The sequence below is a fragment of the Mesoplodon mirus genome (genome assembly GCF_964341445.2).
Source record: "Mesoplodon mirus genome assembly, chromosome: 5".
NCBI lineage: Eukaryota > Metazoa > Chordata > Mammalia > Artiodactyla > Ziphiidae > Mesoplodon > Mesoplodon mirus.
In genome coordinates, this window is record NC_138980.1 from 34,652,763 (window position 1) to 34,671,101 (window position 18,339).

Genomic DNA, 18,339 nt, shown 5'->3' on the forward strand with positions numbered 1-18,339 from the left:
TTGCTGATACCGTAATCGCACTTGTTTAAACCTGGCGGGATACGGGAGAGCCTAGGGTTCCCACTGGGGCCCAGCGGTGCGTCCGCTGGACCCGCCTCGGCTGCCACGGTGAGCTCGCCCGCAGGATTTCTCTTCCAACCTTAGCGGGCTTCCAAATGTAGCTGGCTCTGCCTTGCTGCCACGTCCACCTCCCAACCCCAGCCAGCTAGAGAGAGAACCAAAGCCAGGCCCTGGAATTCCCAGCTCCCCAGTGTCACCGGCCATTTTTAAACATCGCCAGCTGAGGTTCAACTTTCTCTGTCCTGGAAGGCCACGCCGTACACGCGACCCTGGCCTTCATCCTTCTCGCTCTTGCCATGAACCTTCCCTGCCCCTCTCACTCTCAGGCAAACTCCAACCATCTCTCCAAGCCCGGTTCTAATGTGTCCTTCTCTGGAACACCCCCCCCCCCGGCCCCTTGTGCAAACCTTGTCCTAGTTCTCATCACACTGGACTGAGTCTGGGTCTTTAAACGTATGAAAGTCGCAAGTCCTCCCCAAGGCCCTACACGACCTGCCCCGTCCTCTCCCTGCCCTCCCCTCCTCCCGCTCTCCCCCTGACTCACTCTGTTCCAGCCACATGGGCCTCCTCACTGTTCCTCCAATATGCCAGGCAGAGTCCTGCCCCAGGGCCTTTGCACATGCTGTTCCCTGCCTGAAACGCCTTTCCTGCAAACGCCCGCCTGGTCTAGCTCCCTCTCTTGCCCAAGAGGCCAAGGTGGGGATTATGTGTCCACAGGACCTGGGCTTGACGCTCTGGAAGTCTGGGTTTCATGTCCTCGTATCCCTTCTAAGAAGTGTGACAAGGGATTCCCGTGTATGTCCAGCTATGTTACAACCTGTTTTGTGTCCTGAGTCTCTACCCCCATCCCATATGACTGTGCAAACCCAAACATAAGGGGAAACGGTGATTCTTTCACTCAACACATGTATTGAGCACCTACTGTGTACCAGGCCCTGTCCTAGGATGCAGGGACACAGCAACGAACAAAACAGACACAAAGTTCTGCCGCATGAGGTTCATGGTCAAGGCTTTCTCCTGGTCATCTTGAGGAGGGCCAGGAGTTGAGTCATGGCACGAAGGCTTCGGGCTAGACTGAACTTGGACTTCCCTGGTAGTGTAGCAGGAGGACCAGAACCGAAATTGCCCTGGGCTTCAAGCAATTCCAGTACAAACCCTGACTCTCACTGGGGACGCCTCATCCTGCCCCTGCAGGCTCAAGACCGCAGGCTCCCAAGGCCAGCAATCACAAGAACTGGATGTCAGTCTCACCAATGCTGTGTGACCTCAGCAAAAGTACGTTCCTTCTCTGAGCCTCCACATCCTGGTACACAGGATCTAAAACCCCCAGGCGACACTCTTCCAGGGGCTGTTTGGACAAATCCAAGGGAAAAAAGCAAGATGCTAGACGTTCACAGCCTTCATCCGCCCCCGGGGGAAATCTGGGTAAGGCGTCAGGGCCGAGAGGCAGAAGGCCACGGCCGGAGTGACCTCCCGGACGCCGGCCCCCGCCCGGGCCTCCCCAGCCTTGTCCTTCCTGACCCGCCGCGTTCCTCGAGTCTGGACCACACTTTCCATCTCCCTCTGCCCTGCCGCCGGCCGCCTGGGCCCCAGCCAACCTGCTTCGGAATCACTTTCAAAGAAAAGTTTCTTTTTTCTTCCCACCCGGCCTGGCTCTCGCCCCCGCCTGCTCCGCGGCCTGGCTGCGGGCCCTGCCGGGCACTGGTGGACACCTCGGGCCAGCGGGTCAGGGCAGCGGCCGTCCACCGCCCCCCGCTGGCCCCAGCGCAGGCCCGGGCGGTGAACGCGCGGCCTTGGGCTGAACTTGGGGCGTCCGGCGGGTTCCAGGGGGGCTTTGGCACAGGTGGTTTGGGGGCGTCCGGGCCGAAAAGCCGGCGGGGAGGCCCCATAGGCCGCGGGGCCCACTCTGAGGCCTGCAGGCCGGGACTCGTCCCACCCCGGCCGCTCTTGGCGGCCACGCCACCGATGACATCAGCGCTCTGGCGGCCATTTTCTCAATGCTCCCTCCCGGCTTCCAGATGCTTCTCTGGCCTTGGCGGCCATTTTGTAGGCGCGGGAAGAGCGGGCTGGCGGGGCCTGGAGCCCGGGCTCCCCTCCCGGGGTGGGGTGGGGGGGAGGCCATGGTTGGGGGTAGGGGGGGCTGGGGCGGCCTGCGCGGGTTAAAGGCACTTGTGCCAGGAGGGCGGCAGCCGTGCCAGGCGGGGGGAGGCGCCCGCCCGCTGCCACCCGAGCCCCGCGCTCCCCACCACCACCGCCGCTCGGCACAAACCAGACTCCGGGTGGCACCAAGGATGTGAAAAACAAGGTTAAAAATACCCACACGCGCAACCTCGGCCCCCCTCCCCCCTCCCCATCCCCTCCAATGTCAAATGTGTCAGCGCCACCCGGGGAGGGGGGCAGACTTAAAATAACTCGCTGTTTACATTTGGAGCAAATTCTTGGCTTTGCCAGCAGCCAAGCCAAGGCCTCGGCCTGCCTCCCTGGCAGCCCGGCCGGGGGGGGGGGTGTTGGGGGTGGGAGCCGGGGAGCCACATGTGCCCACGGGCTAAGCGCTCACGTGTGGCCGCAGGAGGGGACGCGGCCCCGGAAGCCGTCTGCGGCCACGCGGTGGATGGAGGCGGCGGAAGCCCGCAGCATCCCCCCTGCCAGGGACGGGGTGGGGGCACCCGGCCGGCCAGCCAGGGTCTGCTGAGGAGCCCGGCCCCTCCCAGCTTCCCTTCCTTCTGAAGTTTCTCCGGCTGCTGCGTCACCAACGCGGCAGCCCCGCGGGAGTCGGGGGTGGGGTGGGGTGGGGTGGGGGGAAGGCCGGAGGCTGGCAGCCAGGCCAGGGAGGCGGGCACCAAGGGGAGGGCTCCAGAGCAGGGCAGGGTCCCAACCGGAGCTGTGTGCCCTCGGGCCAGCCCTGCCCCTCTCTGGGCTAAGATGGGTTCCCTCCCAGTGTTGCCCGGAGGGGTTTCTGGGGAGCCTGCCTGCTTACTACCTTAGTTTCCTTCTCTGCAGAAAGTAGGTTTTGAGCTGCAAGCAGATTGCTGGGCGCTCCGTTTTACAGAGGGGATCAGAGATGGGAAGGGGCTCGCCCCAAGTCTCACGCCAGTGATTGGACAAGCGGATGGGGACTCAGTTACTCTGGTTCCAGCGCCCACATTTTTAACCCGCTGCCTGGAATGCAGGAGGAGGGTGGAGACTAGAGGGCCCAAGCCTGGAGGGAAGGTTAGTGGGAGCCTTTTCTCCTCCCCTGGGCTTCCTTTCTTCCCAGAGCCTGGCATGCAGTCGGTGCTCAAGCAATGCTTACACATAGCTGGCAGTCGACAGATGTTTGCAGACAAGTGAGTGCGATTATTCCAGCAGAGCCTGGCACACAGCACCCAATACATGCCTGTTGCATGAATAATTGGGATGGTCCTGATAGGACCTGGCATACAACAGGTGCAAAATAAATGCTTGTCAGACAAAGGAATCTGAGGAATGTTGGGAAAACTGGGGGATATTCAGAGGGAAAGACCAGGTTTAAGGGCGTGGACTCCAACCAGTGGTGATACAAGGGATTTCTACAACAAGCCGAGGGTGGGGTATGGAATATCACCTAAGCATTGCCTATCTCGGGCCCCCTTCATTCTTTGAGGATCAGCAGAAATCCTCTTTTGGGAAGCCCACCCAACTGCTCCATGTCCTGGATATCAGAGGGCAGGACCTCTGGGCAGGAGGAACCCAAGAAAATAACAGAAACCTGGCCTGGGGGCCCAGGAGGACTTCCTGGAGGAGGGGACATTGGAGCTGGGGCCTTGATGTCTGAGTAGGAGTTTGCCAGGCACGGAAGGGGCTTGTAGGGAGAGAGAACAGTGTATGAAAATGATAATAATAATCATAACTTCCATTTATTGAGTGCTTATATTGCCAGGAGCTACATATAATCCTAGGAGCTACATACAGATTTACAGAGGGGCAGAGGAGGCCTCAGGGAGGTTAGGCAATTGGGCCAAGTGCACGAAGCTGGTACTGGACCCACGCAGAGAGACTTGGCCACACCACCTGCTGCCTCACTGAACGTGTCTGGGTCTGGCAGAGGCTAGGCAGGCACATGGTAGGTATGCGGCAAAGACAGACAGCCCTGTCTGTCTGGGGTGGGCCAGACTGTGCAGCTCCAGCCCTTCTACAGGGCAGAGGAGGACAGGCCTGCTCCAACCAGACAGGGCTGCAGTTTCCAGGCAGAGGGGCCTTGGCTCCCACTGCCCCCTCTTTGGCCAGAAGGGCCCCAGCTAACCCAGGAGCCTCCAGGAATCTCCTCCTCAGCCAGCACCTAAGGGGAACTGGGTGAGGGGGATGGGGGGAGACCAAAGACCCCCCATAGGTCATGCCAGTACCCCAAGAAGAAGGTGTCTAGACTGGCCAGATAAATCCTTGCAGCCTCTTCCTGGGTGTCCAGTAATTCCTACTGACCCCCGCCGTGTGCCTGTTTCACGGATTTGGAAACTGAGGCCCTCTGAATGGCTTGAAGCCAGGCCATCTGTTCCAGGGGCATCTCCTTGCCCGATTGGCTGTATGACTCCAGGCTAAGCACCCCCATTCTCTCTGGATCTCAGTTTCTCGAGGTGTCACACGGGGCTGGGACAGTGTGATAGCAGCCTGCATGCCTTTCTGTGCTGGCCTTTGACCAGGTGTCACAGGGGTTCTGTGACCATGGTCCCATTCTGCAGGGACAAAACGGGCTCAGTCGCGGGGACTCAGTTAGTTGCCCAGTGGCCCACCTCGGTGAGTATCGTGGGTTTCCACACGCCTGCCTTCCCTGCTGGGGGCTCCCTCACTCCCAAGCCTCCCGCACTATTGCTGCTGGTCACTGAAGTGCTCCTGGAACCCACCGAGCAGTTACAGATGATCATTCCCATTTCACAGATGAGGAAACTGAGGTGCAGGGCGGGGCAGATGCCAGCCCAAGCTCACCTGGCGAGATGGGAAATAAAAACAGGAACAATGTAGCCATGCAGGTGGAACACCCAGCTTGGGGCTGGGCACCCGGCAGTTGCCCGCGCAGCCCGCCCAGAGCCCCGCGGGCCACCCAGGCACCACAGCCCTACCCCAGCTTGCCCGCAAACAACGTCCTGACTCCAGGAGGGGCCCTGGGTGTGACCGGGGGCCCTGCGCTTGCCCGCCCCTCCTTTCCCTGCCTAGGTCCAAGCAGGAGGCAAGGGGGCCAGCGCCAGCCTCCGAAGGGGCCCCGTAATCCAGGTGACCAACGTGCACTGTCCTGCTCCACCCAGGCTGACCACTGTCACTGAATTCTCACACTTCTGGAATCAGCCTCTTCCTGGCTGGCCCCCACTGTCGCCCGCCTAAGCCTGAACCAGTGCGGTGGCCTCAGCCCTGGTCTCTCAACTCCTACCCTCACCGCCCCCCAAGTCTGTCCTCCCCACAGTGGCCAGAGGGCGCCTGTGAGCACCTGAGTCAGGCCCCACCCCTCCTCTGCCCACAGCCCTCCAGGGCTCCCACCTCCCTAGGTGGTGTAAAAGCCCAAGTCCCCTCTCTGCCCTCCCCTCGTCCCTCTATCCCCCTCCCTCACTCTGCTCCAGCCACTCTGTTCCTCCAACACACCAGGTCCTGCCCCAGGGCCTTTGCATAGGCTGTGCCCTCTGCCTAAGGTGCCCTTCCCCACTTCTTCACACAACTGCTTCCTCTTCACCCTCAGGTCTCAGCTCAAATGTCAAGTCCTCAGACAGTCCCTCCCCAAATAGCCCACCACTCTCTATTCCTTGCCTTTCTTAATTTTTCTCAGTAGCCCTTATCACGAACTTGTTCTTTGTCCATCTCCCCCACCAGACTGTGAGCCCCGCAAGGCCTGGATTTTTGTCTGTCTTGTTCGCAGTACAGGGCTTGGCACACAGTAAGCGCTTAATAAATATTTATTGACTACCAAGAAGTTGTACTGGCTGAATGTGTGCTCGATGCCGTCTTAACCCTTCGCGTGTCTGAATTCAGTTCCCCCTCAGTAACCTAGAGAGGCAAGCATATTTTACAGATGGGGAAACCAAGGCCCAGAGAGGATCGCCATTTGCCTGAGGTCACACAGCGAGCAGGTGGCGGGGCCAGCACCCCCGTTACGCCCCACTGCCTTCCTTCACTGACACCACCCCCCTTGCCCAGATGGGGAAACTAAAGCTCAGGGAGAAAAGGGACTAGCCGAGGGTCAGAAGCAGAGTGGGCTTTGTGCCTCCTGGGAAAGAACAGAGTGATGATAAACAACATCAACAGCAATAATAATAATGATGGCAATGATGGCGCTGATGAGTACAGAATCGGCCAGAGTTTATAAGGCTCCCCTCCGTGGGTTGGCAAAGGGCCCTGGAGGGGAGACTCGGGAGACACCAGCCCCTTTAAGAGCTTCCCCCTCCCCAGCTGGGGCTGGCCCGGCCTCCCCTTATGTAAGCAGGCCAGCTGCCCTTGCATAACCTGGTTACATAAGGAAGCAGGGAACAGGCTTGTCCATCCGGCAGCAACCTGTCCCGGGCTGTCTGTGGGGCCGGCCTGGGGCACAGGAGCGCCGAGGCCGCCCAGAGTGGCTACCGGGTGCAGCCCCGTTCGAGGCCCTCTGGGTTGGCTCCTATCTGGGGGATGCCCAGAACTCCCAGCCACAGCATCCTCGGGGCGGGAGAAGTGAAAGGCTTCTAGCCTGAAAGTGGGCAGGGGCGGTTCCCATTGCTCTGAAGGGGAAACTGAGGCCCAGAGACGGCAAGCGAGCAACCTGAAGCTTCACAGCCCCAAGCGGAGGGTGGAGGTGGCAGAGTTGGGTGAAATCTGGGCTGCGTAGCCTCAGCCAGAGCCTTACCGCTCAGCTCCTCTGTAAAATGGGGCTACATAATGCACGATGGGCACAGAAGAGCGCCGTCTGTGTACCAAAGCTGGCCCATATACTATTCCATCTGCCCAACGACCCGCCCGGGGTGGGGGGGCACAAGGAGCTGCAGATACAGATGCGGAAACGGCGGCCAAGACAGGAGAAGGAATTTGTCCCAGATGAAACCCAAGCCCCACCATGCACACATAGCCCCAGGGCCACCGTCTGATCACATGGGTCTGGGATGTCCAGGTGCGGTGCTCCCCCGCATGTATGCACTTCAGTTCCTCCATCCTTGGGAGGCTGGGGGGTGGGGCTTGGGAGCGAAGCGGCCCCCTCTTTTCCCCTCTCTCTGGGCGCTGGCTCTTTAAGACAGCAGGCTGCCAGAGCTCGTCCTGGGGTGACCCTAAGGGGAGGGTGTGGTCAGGAACAAGGGGCCCATTCAGCTGCTGTTGCCGCCTCCGGGCAGCCCACAGGCTGGCCGGAGGCGGTGAGGGGAGGAGACTGGCCTAGACCAGGAGAGACTGGGACTGGGCAGAGACAGGGGCTGAGAGAGACAAAGAGATGGAAAAAGAGGTCCAGAGACAGAGACTGAAAGTGAACACGTGACCTTGGCTGCATCTCTTGCCTTCCTGGTTTCCCCATGTCGAGGGTTTGAGGCTAGCCACCCCCTCACCGGGCCCCGGCCAGGCTGCAGCCCCCAAAGGTGCTCCTTGATCCAGCTGAACCTGGCATCCACTCACCAGCACCAAAATCCTCTAGGCCCAAAGGAGGGATCCTGGGACATTCTGGGGGAGGTCCCTGACACACCCCAAACAGCCCTTTCCCAGGGGACCGTTGTAGGCCCTCAGATCTGCCCTCAGACCTGGGTTTGAATCCAGATGCTACCTTTTAGCTGTGTGACCTCAGGTTGGTGTCTTAACCTCTCTGGGTCTCAATTTTCCCATGTGATAAATGCGGTTCATGATAATCTCTACCTTTGTGGAATTAAGGTGAAACGAAATGGTACTAACAATTCCTGACATTTACTGAGAATTTAATTTAGTAAGCCCTCAATATGCCTGCAGTTCCCCCATAAACGCACCCCAACACCCCAAACACAGACAGACAACCCCTGCCTCCTGCCAGATGTCACAATCCCCAACTATAGCCACTGCCTTCCAGAGAGGACCTACTAAGCGCCCTTTCCCAAAACAGCCCCACAAGAGCCTCTGGCAACACATGCAGGGTTCCATGTCCAAACATCTAATAAATAACAGACATTTACTGGGGATTAAACAAAGTCCTGATTCTTATTCCTGGGCCCCCCTAGTCCCAGGTTCTCATAGTCATGTATCCTCACAAACTGCTCCCAAACCTTTTCCCACAACAGGGCCCCCATCCACCTTGCTGCCCCCAAGCATGCAGCCCCTGACTCAGCCAGTCTGGAAAAAGCCTCAAAAAAATGAAAATCGACCTCCTTCTCCCTCTGTAGGCATTTTTTTTTTTTTTTTTTTTTTTTTTTTTTTTGCGGTAGGCGGGCCTCTCACTGTTGTGGCCTCTCCCGCCGCGCAGCACAGGCTCCGGACGCGCAGGCCCAGCGGCCATGGCTCACGGGCCCAGCCACCCCGCGGCACGTGGGATCCTCCTGGACCGGGGCACGAACCCGTGTCCCCTGCATCAGCAGGTGGACTCTCAACCACTGCGCCACCAGGGAAGCCCTGTAGGCATCTTTTCTGTAATGTTCTGCTCAGTCACCCGGGGTCTGAGGACAGGCTTACTCGACTCTGACCTGAACTTTCTGGATTCCTGCCTCAGAGAATTCTAGAACCTGCCCTGGATGTTCTAGAACCCAGCTCGAGAACATTCTAGAGCTTGTCCTCGGCCCTGTGAAAACCCAACGAGTGGAATTCTGGAAACTGTCGTCCATGGTCATGAATACACTAAAGGGCTTCTTGGATATTGACGAAACCAATACTTGATTGGATAATTGATGATTGATTTGGGAGTTTGAGAATCTGTCCTCACATTCTCAAGAACCCAACTTGGGAGATTTGAGATCTGCCTTGGAATTCTCTGGAACGCAGATGCTCTAGTGCTGACATGGCATCCACTGGCCACGTGTGGCGTTGAGCGCCTGAAATGTGGCCAGTCCGAAACACACAGTGAATCTCAAAGACTTAGGACAAAAAAGAAGGTGAAACATCTCAATAATTTTTTCATATTGATTATGTGTCGAAATGACAATATTTTGGATGTCCTGGGTTAAACAGAATAGGCTGTTAAAATTAATTTTCCCTGTAGGTTTCTACTTTTAAGCGTGGATACCAGAAAAATTATCTGTATGGCTTGAGTTGTATTTCTACTGAATTGTGCTGCTCTGAACCCACCCGGGAGAATTCTAGAATTGTCAGATGGTAAAGATCCCAGCTCTGAAGCGTCTAGAACTCAGGCCTTGGAAATTCCAGAACTTGTCCCTTGGAGGATCTAGAGCAGACCTCAGCTCTGGCAATCCAGGGCACCGCCAGCCACCCGCCCCGGGCCTTGAAACCCCTTTCCCATTTGCAAGCCATTTACCCTGAAGTACCCGGGCCCCCCATCCTGGCACCCATCCAAGTCAGCCTGGGACAGAAGATGGGACAGAATGGACCAGAGGAAGGTCCCTTACTGGGCCGCCCTGGGCAATGCCCCGCCCCTCTCTGGGCCTCAGTTTCCTGATCTGGACAAGACATCCAGTGTTCCCATGTGCCCCCTCCCTTGTCCCTCACCGACTCTGACCATCTGTGACTTCCTGCCCACACCCAGCTGGAGGGAGGGGGGCCGGCCTGGCAGCTGTCTGCGGAAGGGGGGGGGGCCCGGAGATGTCCCTAGCTGCCCTCAGCCTCCCCTTGGCTCGCTGGGCACAGGGCCAGGGTGGCAACTGCAGCCCCGCCACGCCAGGGTGGCCGCCACAGGTGCATCGAGATGCCTCCCGTTTTCTGAGGGCTCCGCACCTCTCAGGTCCTCAGGAGCCTCTGCGGCCCTGCCTTGGCAGGTGCAGGCGTGCAAGCTGGGCGCCCACGCAGGGGTGTCCATGGGGGAGGGAGGACCTACTCAGGCTACTCAGGAAAGAACTCCAAATATTTCTGAGCACTCATCGTGCTAAGAGGTTCCTTTCTCATAGATACGATCTGATCTTAACTCCAATCGCTGGACACTCCCTCTGCTCAATTTGCAGATGAAGAAACAGAAGCACAGAGATGGGCACTAACTTGCCTAAGGTTGCCCAGCTGGCCAGAGGGCAGAGCTGGGGCTAGAAACAAAGGCATGATGATGATAATAAAGGCAGTGGTAATAATAACTAGGATTATATCGCCATCACTGATTTTATTTTTATTATTTATCATTGCAATATAATAGATGATGTACTATTATGCATTATTATTATCGGTTTTTTTGAATTTTTAAATTGAAGTCTAGTTGGTTTACAAATTATTATTATCAACAACAAATAATTTTTTAGATTGTGGTAAAATATCAGTAGCATAAACTTTACCATTTTAACCATTTTGTTTGTTTGTTTGTTTGTTTTTCGGTACGCGGACCTCTCACTGTTGTGGCCTCTCCCGTTGCGGAGCACAGGCTCCGGACGCGCAGGCTCAGCGGCCATGGCTCACGGGCCCAGCCGCTCCGCGGCATGTGGGATCCTCCCGGACCAAGGCGCAAACCCGTGTCCCCTGCCTCGGCAGGCGGACTCTCAACCACTGCGCCACCAGGGAAGCCCCCATTTTAACCATTTTTAAGTGTGCACTTCAGTGGCATTAAGTACACTCACACTGTCCAGCGACCATCCCCACCATCATCTCCAGAACCTTCTCATCTTCCCAAACTGAAACTCTGTCCCCATGAAACACTGACTCCCCAGCCCCTCCCCCAGCCCCTGGCCCCCACCATCTACTTCCTGTCTCTGTGGTTGTGACTCTCTAGGGACCTCCTGTGAGTGGAATTAAACAGTATTTGTCCTTTTGTGTCTGGATTCTCTCCCCGAGCATCATGTTCTCCGGGTCCATCCATGGTGTAGCAGGTGTCAGAATCGCCTTCCTTTTTAAGGCACCAAATCATGTTTGAGCACTTACTGTGTGCCAGGCCCTGTCCTAGCACTCTTCACGCAGTAACTCATTTAACCCTACCCAGCCCGGTGAAGCAGGCACCATCTGTATCATGCCCATTTCAGAGGGAAGGAAACTGAGGCCCAGAGCAGTGACGTCACCTGCCCAAGGTCACACAGCCCACGAGCAGCGGGATTTGAACCTGGGCCATCTGGCTACAGATCGTACCCCTACCTCTTCCGGACACTGGGCTCCCACCTGCTGGGTGAGCGGCTCCCTCAGCACCACTAACCAGGAGCGCAGAGGCCTCCTGCTGCCGCTATAAATACATCGTCAGCTGGTGTCTGGACCTCACCCCCCAGGCAGCCACCTCCTCTGCACAGACAGACGGCTGGTCCACCTGGCTGCTCAGCCCCGCGGGAGTCCAGGCTGCCAAGAGCCCCTCACCCCTCCGCCACCCAGACACCTGGAGAGGAGGCTTCCAGTGGCGGGGGGGGGCCCATCCTGGGTCACAGGTGCCCCTCTGGTTCACTAGATGAACTGAGGTTCTTCCCCTTTGCCACTTGGGGCTGAGAAGCGGATCCGGGAAGGGACTGAGCGTTTATCCAGGGCCTCCTGTATGCTGTCCAGGGATCACTCCAATCATCAATGCAGTGGACATAGTTCTTATTTTCTCCACTTTCCAGATGGAAAAACTAAGGCGTAGAGAGGGGAATGCACCTCACACAGCCTGGAGCACGTGTGGACACAAACTGTATCCATTACACAAGCCAACGGGTGCCCTCACACGCCCTCCTGTCCACATCCGCCCTCTGTCTCCCCAGCACAGGGCCAGTGTTGGGATGAAGATTAACAGGGGTTGGAGGAGACGGCAGGACCCTCAGTCAGGGTCTGTCTGGCTTGTTTCTCTCTGTGGCCCCACAAGGCCCTACCTTCCTGGCCTCGGCTCTCCTCCAACCCCAGACCAGAAAGGGCAGGGCTCTGCCCTAAGCCACACAGCAAGCCAGGAGCAGAGCTGAGACTGATCCAGGCCCCCTGCTCCAGGCCCTTTCTCCTGCCATCCGAGCCCAGGGTGCGCTTTATGGAGATCCCAGCCCCCAGGCTTGGGCACGGTAGGCACTTCGGAAACGTTCACTGATATTCATTCATTTGTTCACTGTGTATTCCGGGCCAGCTCTTTTCATGATCTGTACAACTAGGAAGGAGTGGGTTCCATCTGATAACCTCAAAAGCGGTTTTTAGGTTTTTTCCTTTAATGGCTTCAAGGAGTCAGGATCTGTGGGTTCTAATTTCGCCCTACCTCTTAGGAGCTGTGTGACCTTTGGCGAGTGGCTGACCATCCCTGGGACTGTTTCCTTATCTGAAACAGGGGAGAAGGTAATAATCCCTCGTTCCCAGAGTGGTGGAGAGAATGAAACCAGATGCAGGATGGGCTCAGCACTGGGCACACGATGTGTGTTTGCTGTTACTATTATCTCTGTTGTTATTGTTTCCCAGGTCCATCCAGGAGGCGACGGGGACCCCTGCCCCCAGTTCCTCCTGACCCCTCCCTGGGCACCCTGGGCAGCTCCTCTAGCAGCTGCGAGCTTCCCAAGCCAGCCCCTGCCCACAGTGCCCTTCCGGGAGGCTGGCACCAAACAACGCGGGAACAGGAGGCGGGAACGGGAGGCCAGCCCACGGCAGCGTCAGCAGATGGGCACCATCTGGGCTGGCGGGGCTGGGGCGGGCTGGCAGCTGCTGGAGCGGGCGGGCCTGGCAGCCCCTCCCCCTCCCGCCCTGGCACGGTGCCCGCCCGCGCCTCAGGTTTCTCAGGCCGCCAGAGGGGGCGGGGAGGCCTGGCTGGGCTTCGGGGCTGGGCAGGCGGCTTCCCTCTCTGGGCCCTGCTTTCTCCAGACTCCTTCTCAAATGGGAGGCAGGAGAGAGAAGAGCCGGCTCACCCGCTCCTGGCCTCCCCATCGCCAGGCACGGGGCCTCACCTCCCCAACTGGCACCTGTGCTCGGGGCCATTCCAGCCCCAGGGCCTTTGCACTCACTGTGTCCCCCCACTGCCCCGCACACTCTCACTCAAATCCCTCTGCAGCTCTCTCACTTCTTTCAGGCCCTCCCTGGCCAGAGTGCCTGCCCCGCCATCCCTCTCCACACCCCTCCCTGTCATTAGGTTTTTAGTAATTTAACTGAGAATTGTCAGGTTGCCCATGCCCTGCTTGACTGCACACATCTCTCCCCCTAAAGTGCACGCATTGAGTGGGCAGCCCCAATGTCCCAAGGTGAAGCTCATGTCTCCCCCTCATCACGGCCCCCCAGCTGTCCCCTAGCCCACCCACAGGGCACACACAGAGTCCACCCCTGGAATCAGGCCCCTGTGTCCACAACGGTGCCAGGTGGATGCCTGGAGCAGCCAAATTCGGCCCCAGGCAGTGCCCTGGGCTCTGATCAGCCTGGCAGCCCCGGCGCTAAAGGGACCGCCTCACGGCTCGTCCCCACCCTTCTCTCCTCCAAAATAAACCCAAGGATGGAGGCCTGGGATTCCCCTTTGGGGTGCGGCTCCAGCAGTCCTCCTGACACCCTCTGGGAGAGATAAGGACAGAGGCCATGGGGGGAGCTGGACTCTGTCCCCTTGTCTTGGGACAGGGAAGGGCCGAGTGTATGATGCGTCTGTGGGTCTCTCTGTGTCTCCCCATGTCTCTGGGTCTCTCTGTCTCTCTCTCTCACTGTCATTCTGTTGGCTCCACGGCCCCGCTTCTGACGCTAGAGGTGGTACCTCCTTTCAGCCGAATGGCGGGTGCCTGTCCCACCATCCACCCTGTGACACCCGCCCCCAGAAGCCAACTGAGGCCCATTCCCTCACTCCCCATCAATCCCATGGCCTCCTAGCAGGGCTGATTTGAGTGGGCACCGCACTCTGGCCTTGGCCTGGATCCCCTGCAGCCCTGGGACCCACCAGGTGAGAGGAGGGAGGTGACCAGTTGTCTCTGAGGTCAGATGACTACCTGGCTGAGAAGAGAGACATAACTCTGGCCCAGATGAAGACGGGGGTCCTGCGGTGGAAGTTGGGGAGCTGAAGCTCAGCACAGGGGTTCTGGGGACCAGCCTTGGCCTGGGAATCCCAGATGAGGCCCTAGCTGGTAGGAGCCTAGAACACAGACCCAGCCCAGAGGTGGTCAAGCCACGTTGACTGGATACCCACATCCTACACTGTGATTCACTTCCATCCCCTTCTGCCACCGAGCGTAGAAGGCTAGCAGGGGTGTCAGCAACAGAACCTGCCCATGCTCAAACCCTAACTCTGCCCTTTCCTAGCTGTGTGACCTTGTGCCGGGCAGTTATCTTCTTTGGGTTTTGGTTTCCTCATCTGTAAAATGGGTACAATGATCCCTGCCTTGGAGGGTTGCCATGAGAATGGAAAAGAATTGCTAAGTCCTCAGAAAAAATGCCTGATGGAGAGAAAGTGGAGCTGGGAGTTGGGGTTTTGAAGCATAAGTAGGAGTCTTCCAGACGGGAAAAGCATTCTAAGCAGAGGGAACAGCATGGGCAATGGCATGGAGGTGGGAAATCATAATCCTAATGAGGATGGTAACGTTGATAACAACGGTCCACAAAGCCCTAGCCCTGTGCCTGGCACCTGTGTTCATGACCCCATGGGGGTTATTTGTTGAATGCTTACCATGAGAACACAACATTCCTACCAGCCAGCTATTTTTGAGCGTCCCATTTTAAAAACAAAGAAGGCAGGCACAGAGAGATTAAGTGACTTGTTTAGGATCACCCAGCCGTTAGGCAGGCAGCTGAGCTGGGCGTGGGTTCCTGGCCCGGCCCTCATGCCCGACCCTCACTCCCAGCCAGCTGAAGCTGGGTCAGCTGGGGCCTGTCTGAGCAGCAGTGGTCCCCTGGGATGATGGAGCCTGCACGGGAGGGCGCAGCAGCCTTGACCTTCCCCGGCCCTCACGTGAGGATGCTGACCAGACCGGCCAGCAAATGCATGGCAGTCTGGATGCGAAGGTGTCTGGGGAGGCCCAGAGGCCTTGCCTGCCTGCTGAGCTGAGGGGGGAGGGGGCCGATGGGGGAGGGGAGGCGCCCGGAGATTGTGCTGACGCTGGCAGAAAACTCGCTTCAAAATTTTATCAGCTCAGCGTGGAGGAGGAGGATGGATATGGTGAGAGAGACCAGGACCTGCATGGTAATGGGCACTGCAGCCCCCAAGGCTGCCCCTGTCCACACCCCCAATCCCGCCCGCAGCAAACAGTCACATTGTCTACCCCTCTGCCTCTGGCCCCCTGCGTTTAGTGCTAATTGGTGGGGGCGGGGGAGGGGCAGATGGGGTCAAGGTCAAGGAATCAAGGTCAAGACTGGGAAACTCTGCCCCAGCTCTCCCTCCCACACACAATGGAGACCAGGAGACCTCATGGAATCCTCAGAGCATCGCTAAGAGTTGGCATGGTTGTTAACCCCACTGTACAGAGGAGGAAACTGAGGCACAGGACAGGGACTGAGGCAAAGTCACACAGCCAGCACACCACATGGCAGGGCTGCAGTCCAGCCCCGGAGTTCCCTCTCTTCTCACCACCCCTCCCCCAGTCTTCCTCCGTCATTTCTGGTTGTGATCACATGGGCTCCTGTGGGGTCTACGGGGGCTTAGGGCTGGGTTTGCAACCCGAGTGCACCCACCTGACACGCTCAGGCAGCCCCGGGTGTGTGCGGGTTTGCACCCAAGTGTGTACCAGCCTGGGTGGGCACGGTGGGGCATGGGACATGTGCCTGTTAGGGTCTCCGGGCACACCTGATTCCATCCGCATGAAGACAGTCACAGCTGCCACTCGCCACGTGGCAGGCCAGAGTCCAACGCGCTACACACACACACACACACACACACACACACACACACACACACACACACACACACACACACACGATCTCGGCGAGTCTCCCCAGGCCCAATCCAGGGTCTCCCCAGGCCCAATCCAGGTAAGGATGCTGATACCCTCCATTTGACAGCTCCACTGGCCACACCACCAGGAACAGCGGGGCGACAGACCCTACTGCCCTCCCAGCCAGGGCCTGCCCTTGGCCACCAAGACCTGCTGACAGTCAGCCTCCACATCTCTGTCTAGGCGGCTGACCTCCTGGGATATTCCCACACTCATCACTGCCCAGTCGTTCTGCAGAGCTCAGCTCAGTGGAGCCCCCTCCTCTGGGAAGCTGCCGTGGATTTCCCCATTCTCGCAAACCCTGCAAGTCTCTATGTGGGCCATCTGACCACAGAGCCAGCAAACACCCAGCTCGAAGGGCCAGAGTGGGGGCCGCTGGAGACCAGAGAGACTGGTGACCTAGCCAAAGTCACACAGCGCCCCAGCTTCCCACTCTGCCGAAATATGGGACCTGTCAGGTCTCTGGGGGAAGTCTGAGAGTCGATCAACCAGCAGTCACCAAGTGAAACCCCAGCTCTCCTCCAGCTTTCCCAGGAGGGATAAGATTGTCCCCCGCGCGTCCGTCACTGGCCTATCCTCACCCCTGTTGCCAACAGACCTCCTGGGACAGGGTCTCACCTCCTGAGACCTGCCACCCCCTGGGACCCCTGACACCCCCAAGGTCAGGGCCTGCCTCTACCTTCAGAGCCCCAGGACGCACCTGCCCCCGACCCCAGACTCTACCTGAAACGTACCTCTTCCCCTTGGCCCTTCACAGGGCTCAGATCCTCCCACTGCACCTGTCCCCGCCCTCGGACTTTAAGGCCCGCCTCCTGGCTCCTACCTTAGCGTGCGCCCACCTCCCCCCCTCGACAACCTTCCAACGCACCCCCTTTGGGCCTCCAGATCCGCGTGCACGCGCAAGCCCCGCCTCACCTCGCTCGCGCACGAAGTAGGCCAGGTAGAGGTCGAGCTCCTTGACTGCCACGCCGATGTGGTGCGGCTGCACGCAGAGCACCGGGTGGCCGCACTGCGCCGCCTTGACCAGGCGCTCGCCATCGGTGCTCTCCAGCGGGATGCCCTTGAAGAGGATGACCATGACCAGGTCCAGCCGCCACACCTTGTCGGCCTGGCGCAGGCAGTCGATGCGGCGCATCTTGCCCTTCTGGTCGGGGTTGGAGAGCACGCAGCCCGGCGCCTTCTTGCCGGTGATGGCCAGCACGAAGTCCTCGCGGCACTCGGGCCGGATGTCCTTGCGCAGCTTGGCCAGCAGCCGCGACGCCCATTTCTGCTTGACCTCGGCCTTCTCGCCCAGCAGCTCGTCCTTCACCGCGCGCTCCTCGTCCTTCGACATCCGCTTCTCGTGCTTCTTGAAGTACTTGCGCTTCCGCGCCTGCAGGTTGAACCAGGTGTAGGCGAAGGCGCGGACGTGAGGCAACAGCGCCTCGATGAACGGGTGGAACTCATCCTGCGGGGCGGGAGAGACCAGAGATCAGGAGGCGCTGGGGCCCGTGGACCCACTGCCCCGCCCGTAAGAATGAGGCCGCAGGGGCCCCAGGCAGACCCGCTAGAAAGAGGGTCAGGCAGAGGTGTGCAGGGGGCTGCTGCAGACTCCTCCACATCCTGGGGAAAAAAGTGGAGACCAGTGGGGGACCCAGCAGAGGTTCACTGGGTCGTTTGAGAACCCATTGCCCAGATGGGGAAACTGAGGCTTGGACCACGTGGGAGGCACAGGCAAAGGCAGCCATTCACGGAGGACTGTCTTGAACCCCAAGGTACAGGCAGGACAAGCCAGGGGTCCCAGGTGGAGGCTGATGGGGACCCTTTGTACAGATGGGGAAAACTGAGGATGGTGGAATGCTGGTGGCACGGATCCGTTCTCTGCCTTCTAGAACTGTGGTCAGCAAACTTTAAAAGTACCATAAAGAACCGGATAGTGAGTATTTTCGTGTCTATTTCAACTGCTCCACTCTGCGCTGTAGTGCAAGACTGGCCACAGAGGAGATGTAAGGGATGGGCATGGCAGTGTTCCAATAAAACTTTATTTATAAAGACAGACGGTGGGCACTGGGCCCTGTGACTATAGTTTGCAAACCACTGAACTAGAGTGTGAGCTCAAATGTCCAGAGCAGGGCTGAGCACACGCTGGATGCTCACGATTCCAGGAGCAACCAGGCTCAGAGGGTCACTTGGGGCTTGTCTGTCAGACACTGCTCAGCAGAGGAAGCTGACACCAGACAAGGGTCCAAGGGCTGCCTCCACCGGCTCTTGGCAGTGATGAAAAAAATGAGGACAAGACATCATTCCTATAGCCCAGATGTATAGACAGGGCTGGCTGAGGTCCACAGGCCAAGATGAGCCACCTGGATGTCAGGGGCTGATGGAAGGGGTGGAGGCGGTTCCTGCATAGAGGGGGTGGTTCCTGCATAGACCCATTACAGGGGTGGGGAAAGCTGAGGCCCAAGGAGGCAAGAGAGCAGAA

The 18,339-nt window shown here is 58.4% G+C and overlaps 1 protein-coding gene across 5 annotated transcripts in view; it reads right to left on the reverse strand.

Annotated features, from left to right (window-relative positions):
- NFIC (nuclear factor I C) overlaps positions 1-18,339 on the reverse strand; it is a 70,928-nt gene that overhangs the window by 37,791 nt on the left and 14,798 nt on the right. For all 5 annotated transcript variants that reach the window (XM_082621071.1, XM_082621074.1, XM_082621070.1 and 2 more), the window contains exon 2: positions 16,794-17,325. In XM_082621071.1, the coding sequence (XP_082477197.1) occupies positions 16,794-17,325 (532 nt within the window). The remainder of the gene's footprint in view (positions 1-16,793; positions 17,326-18,339) is intronic.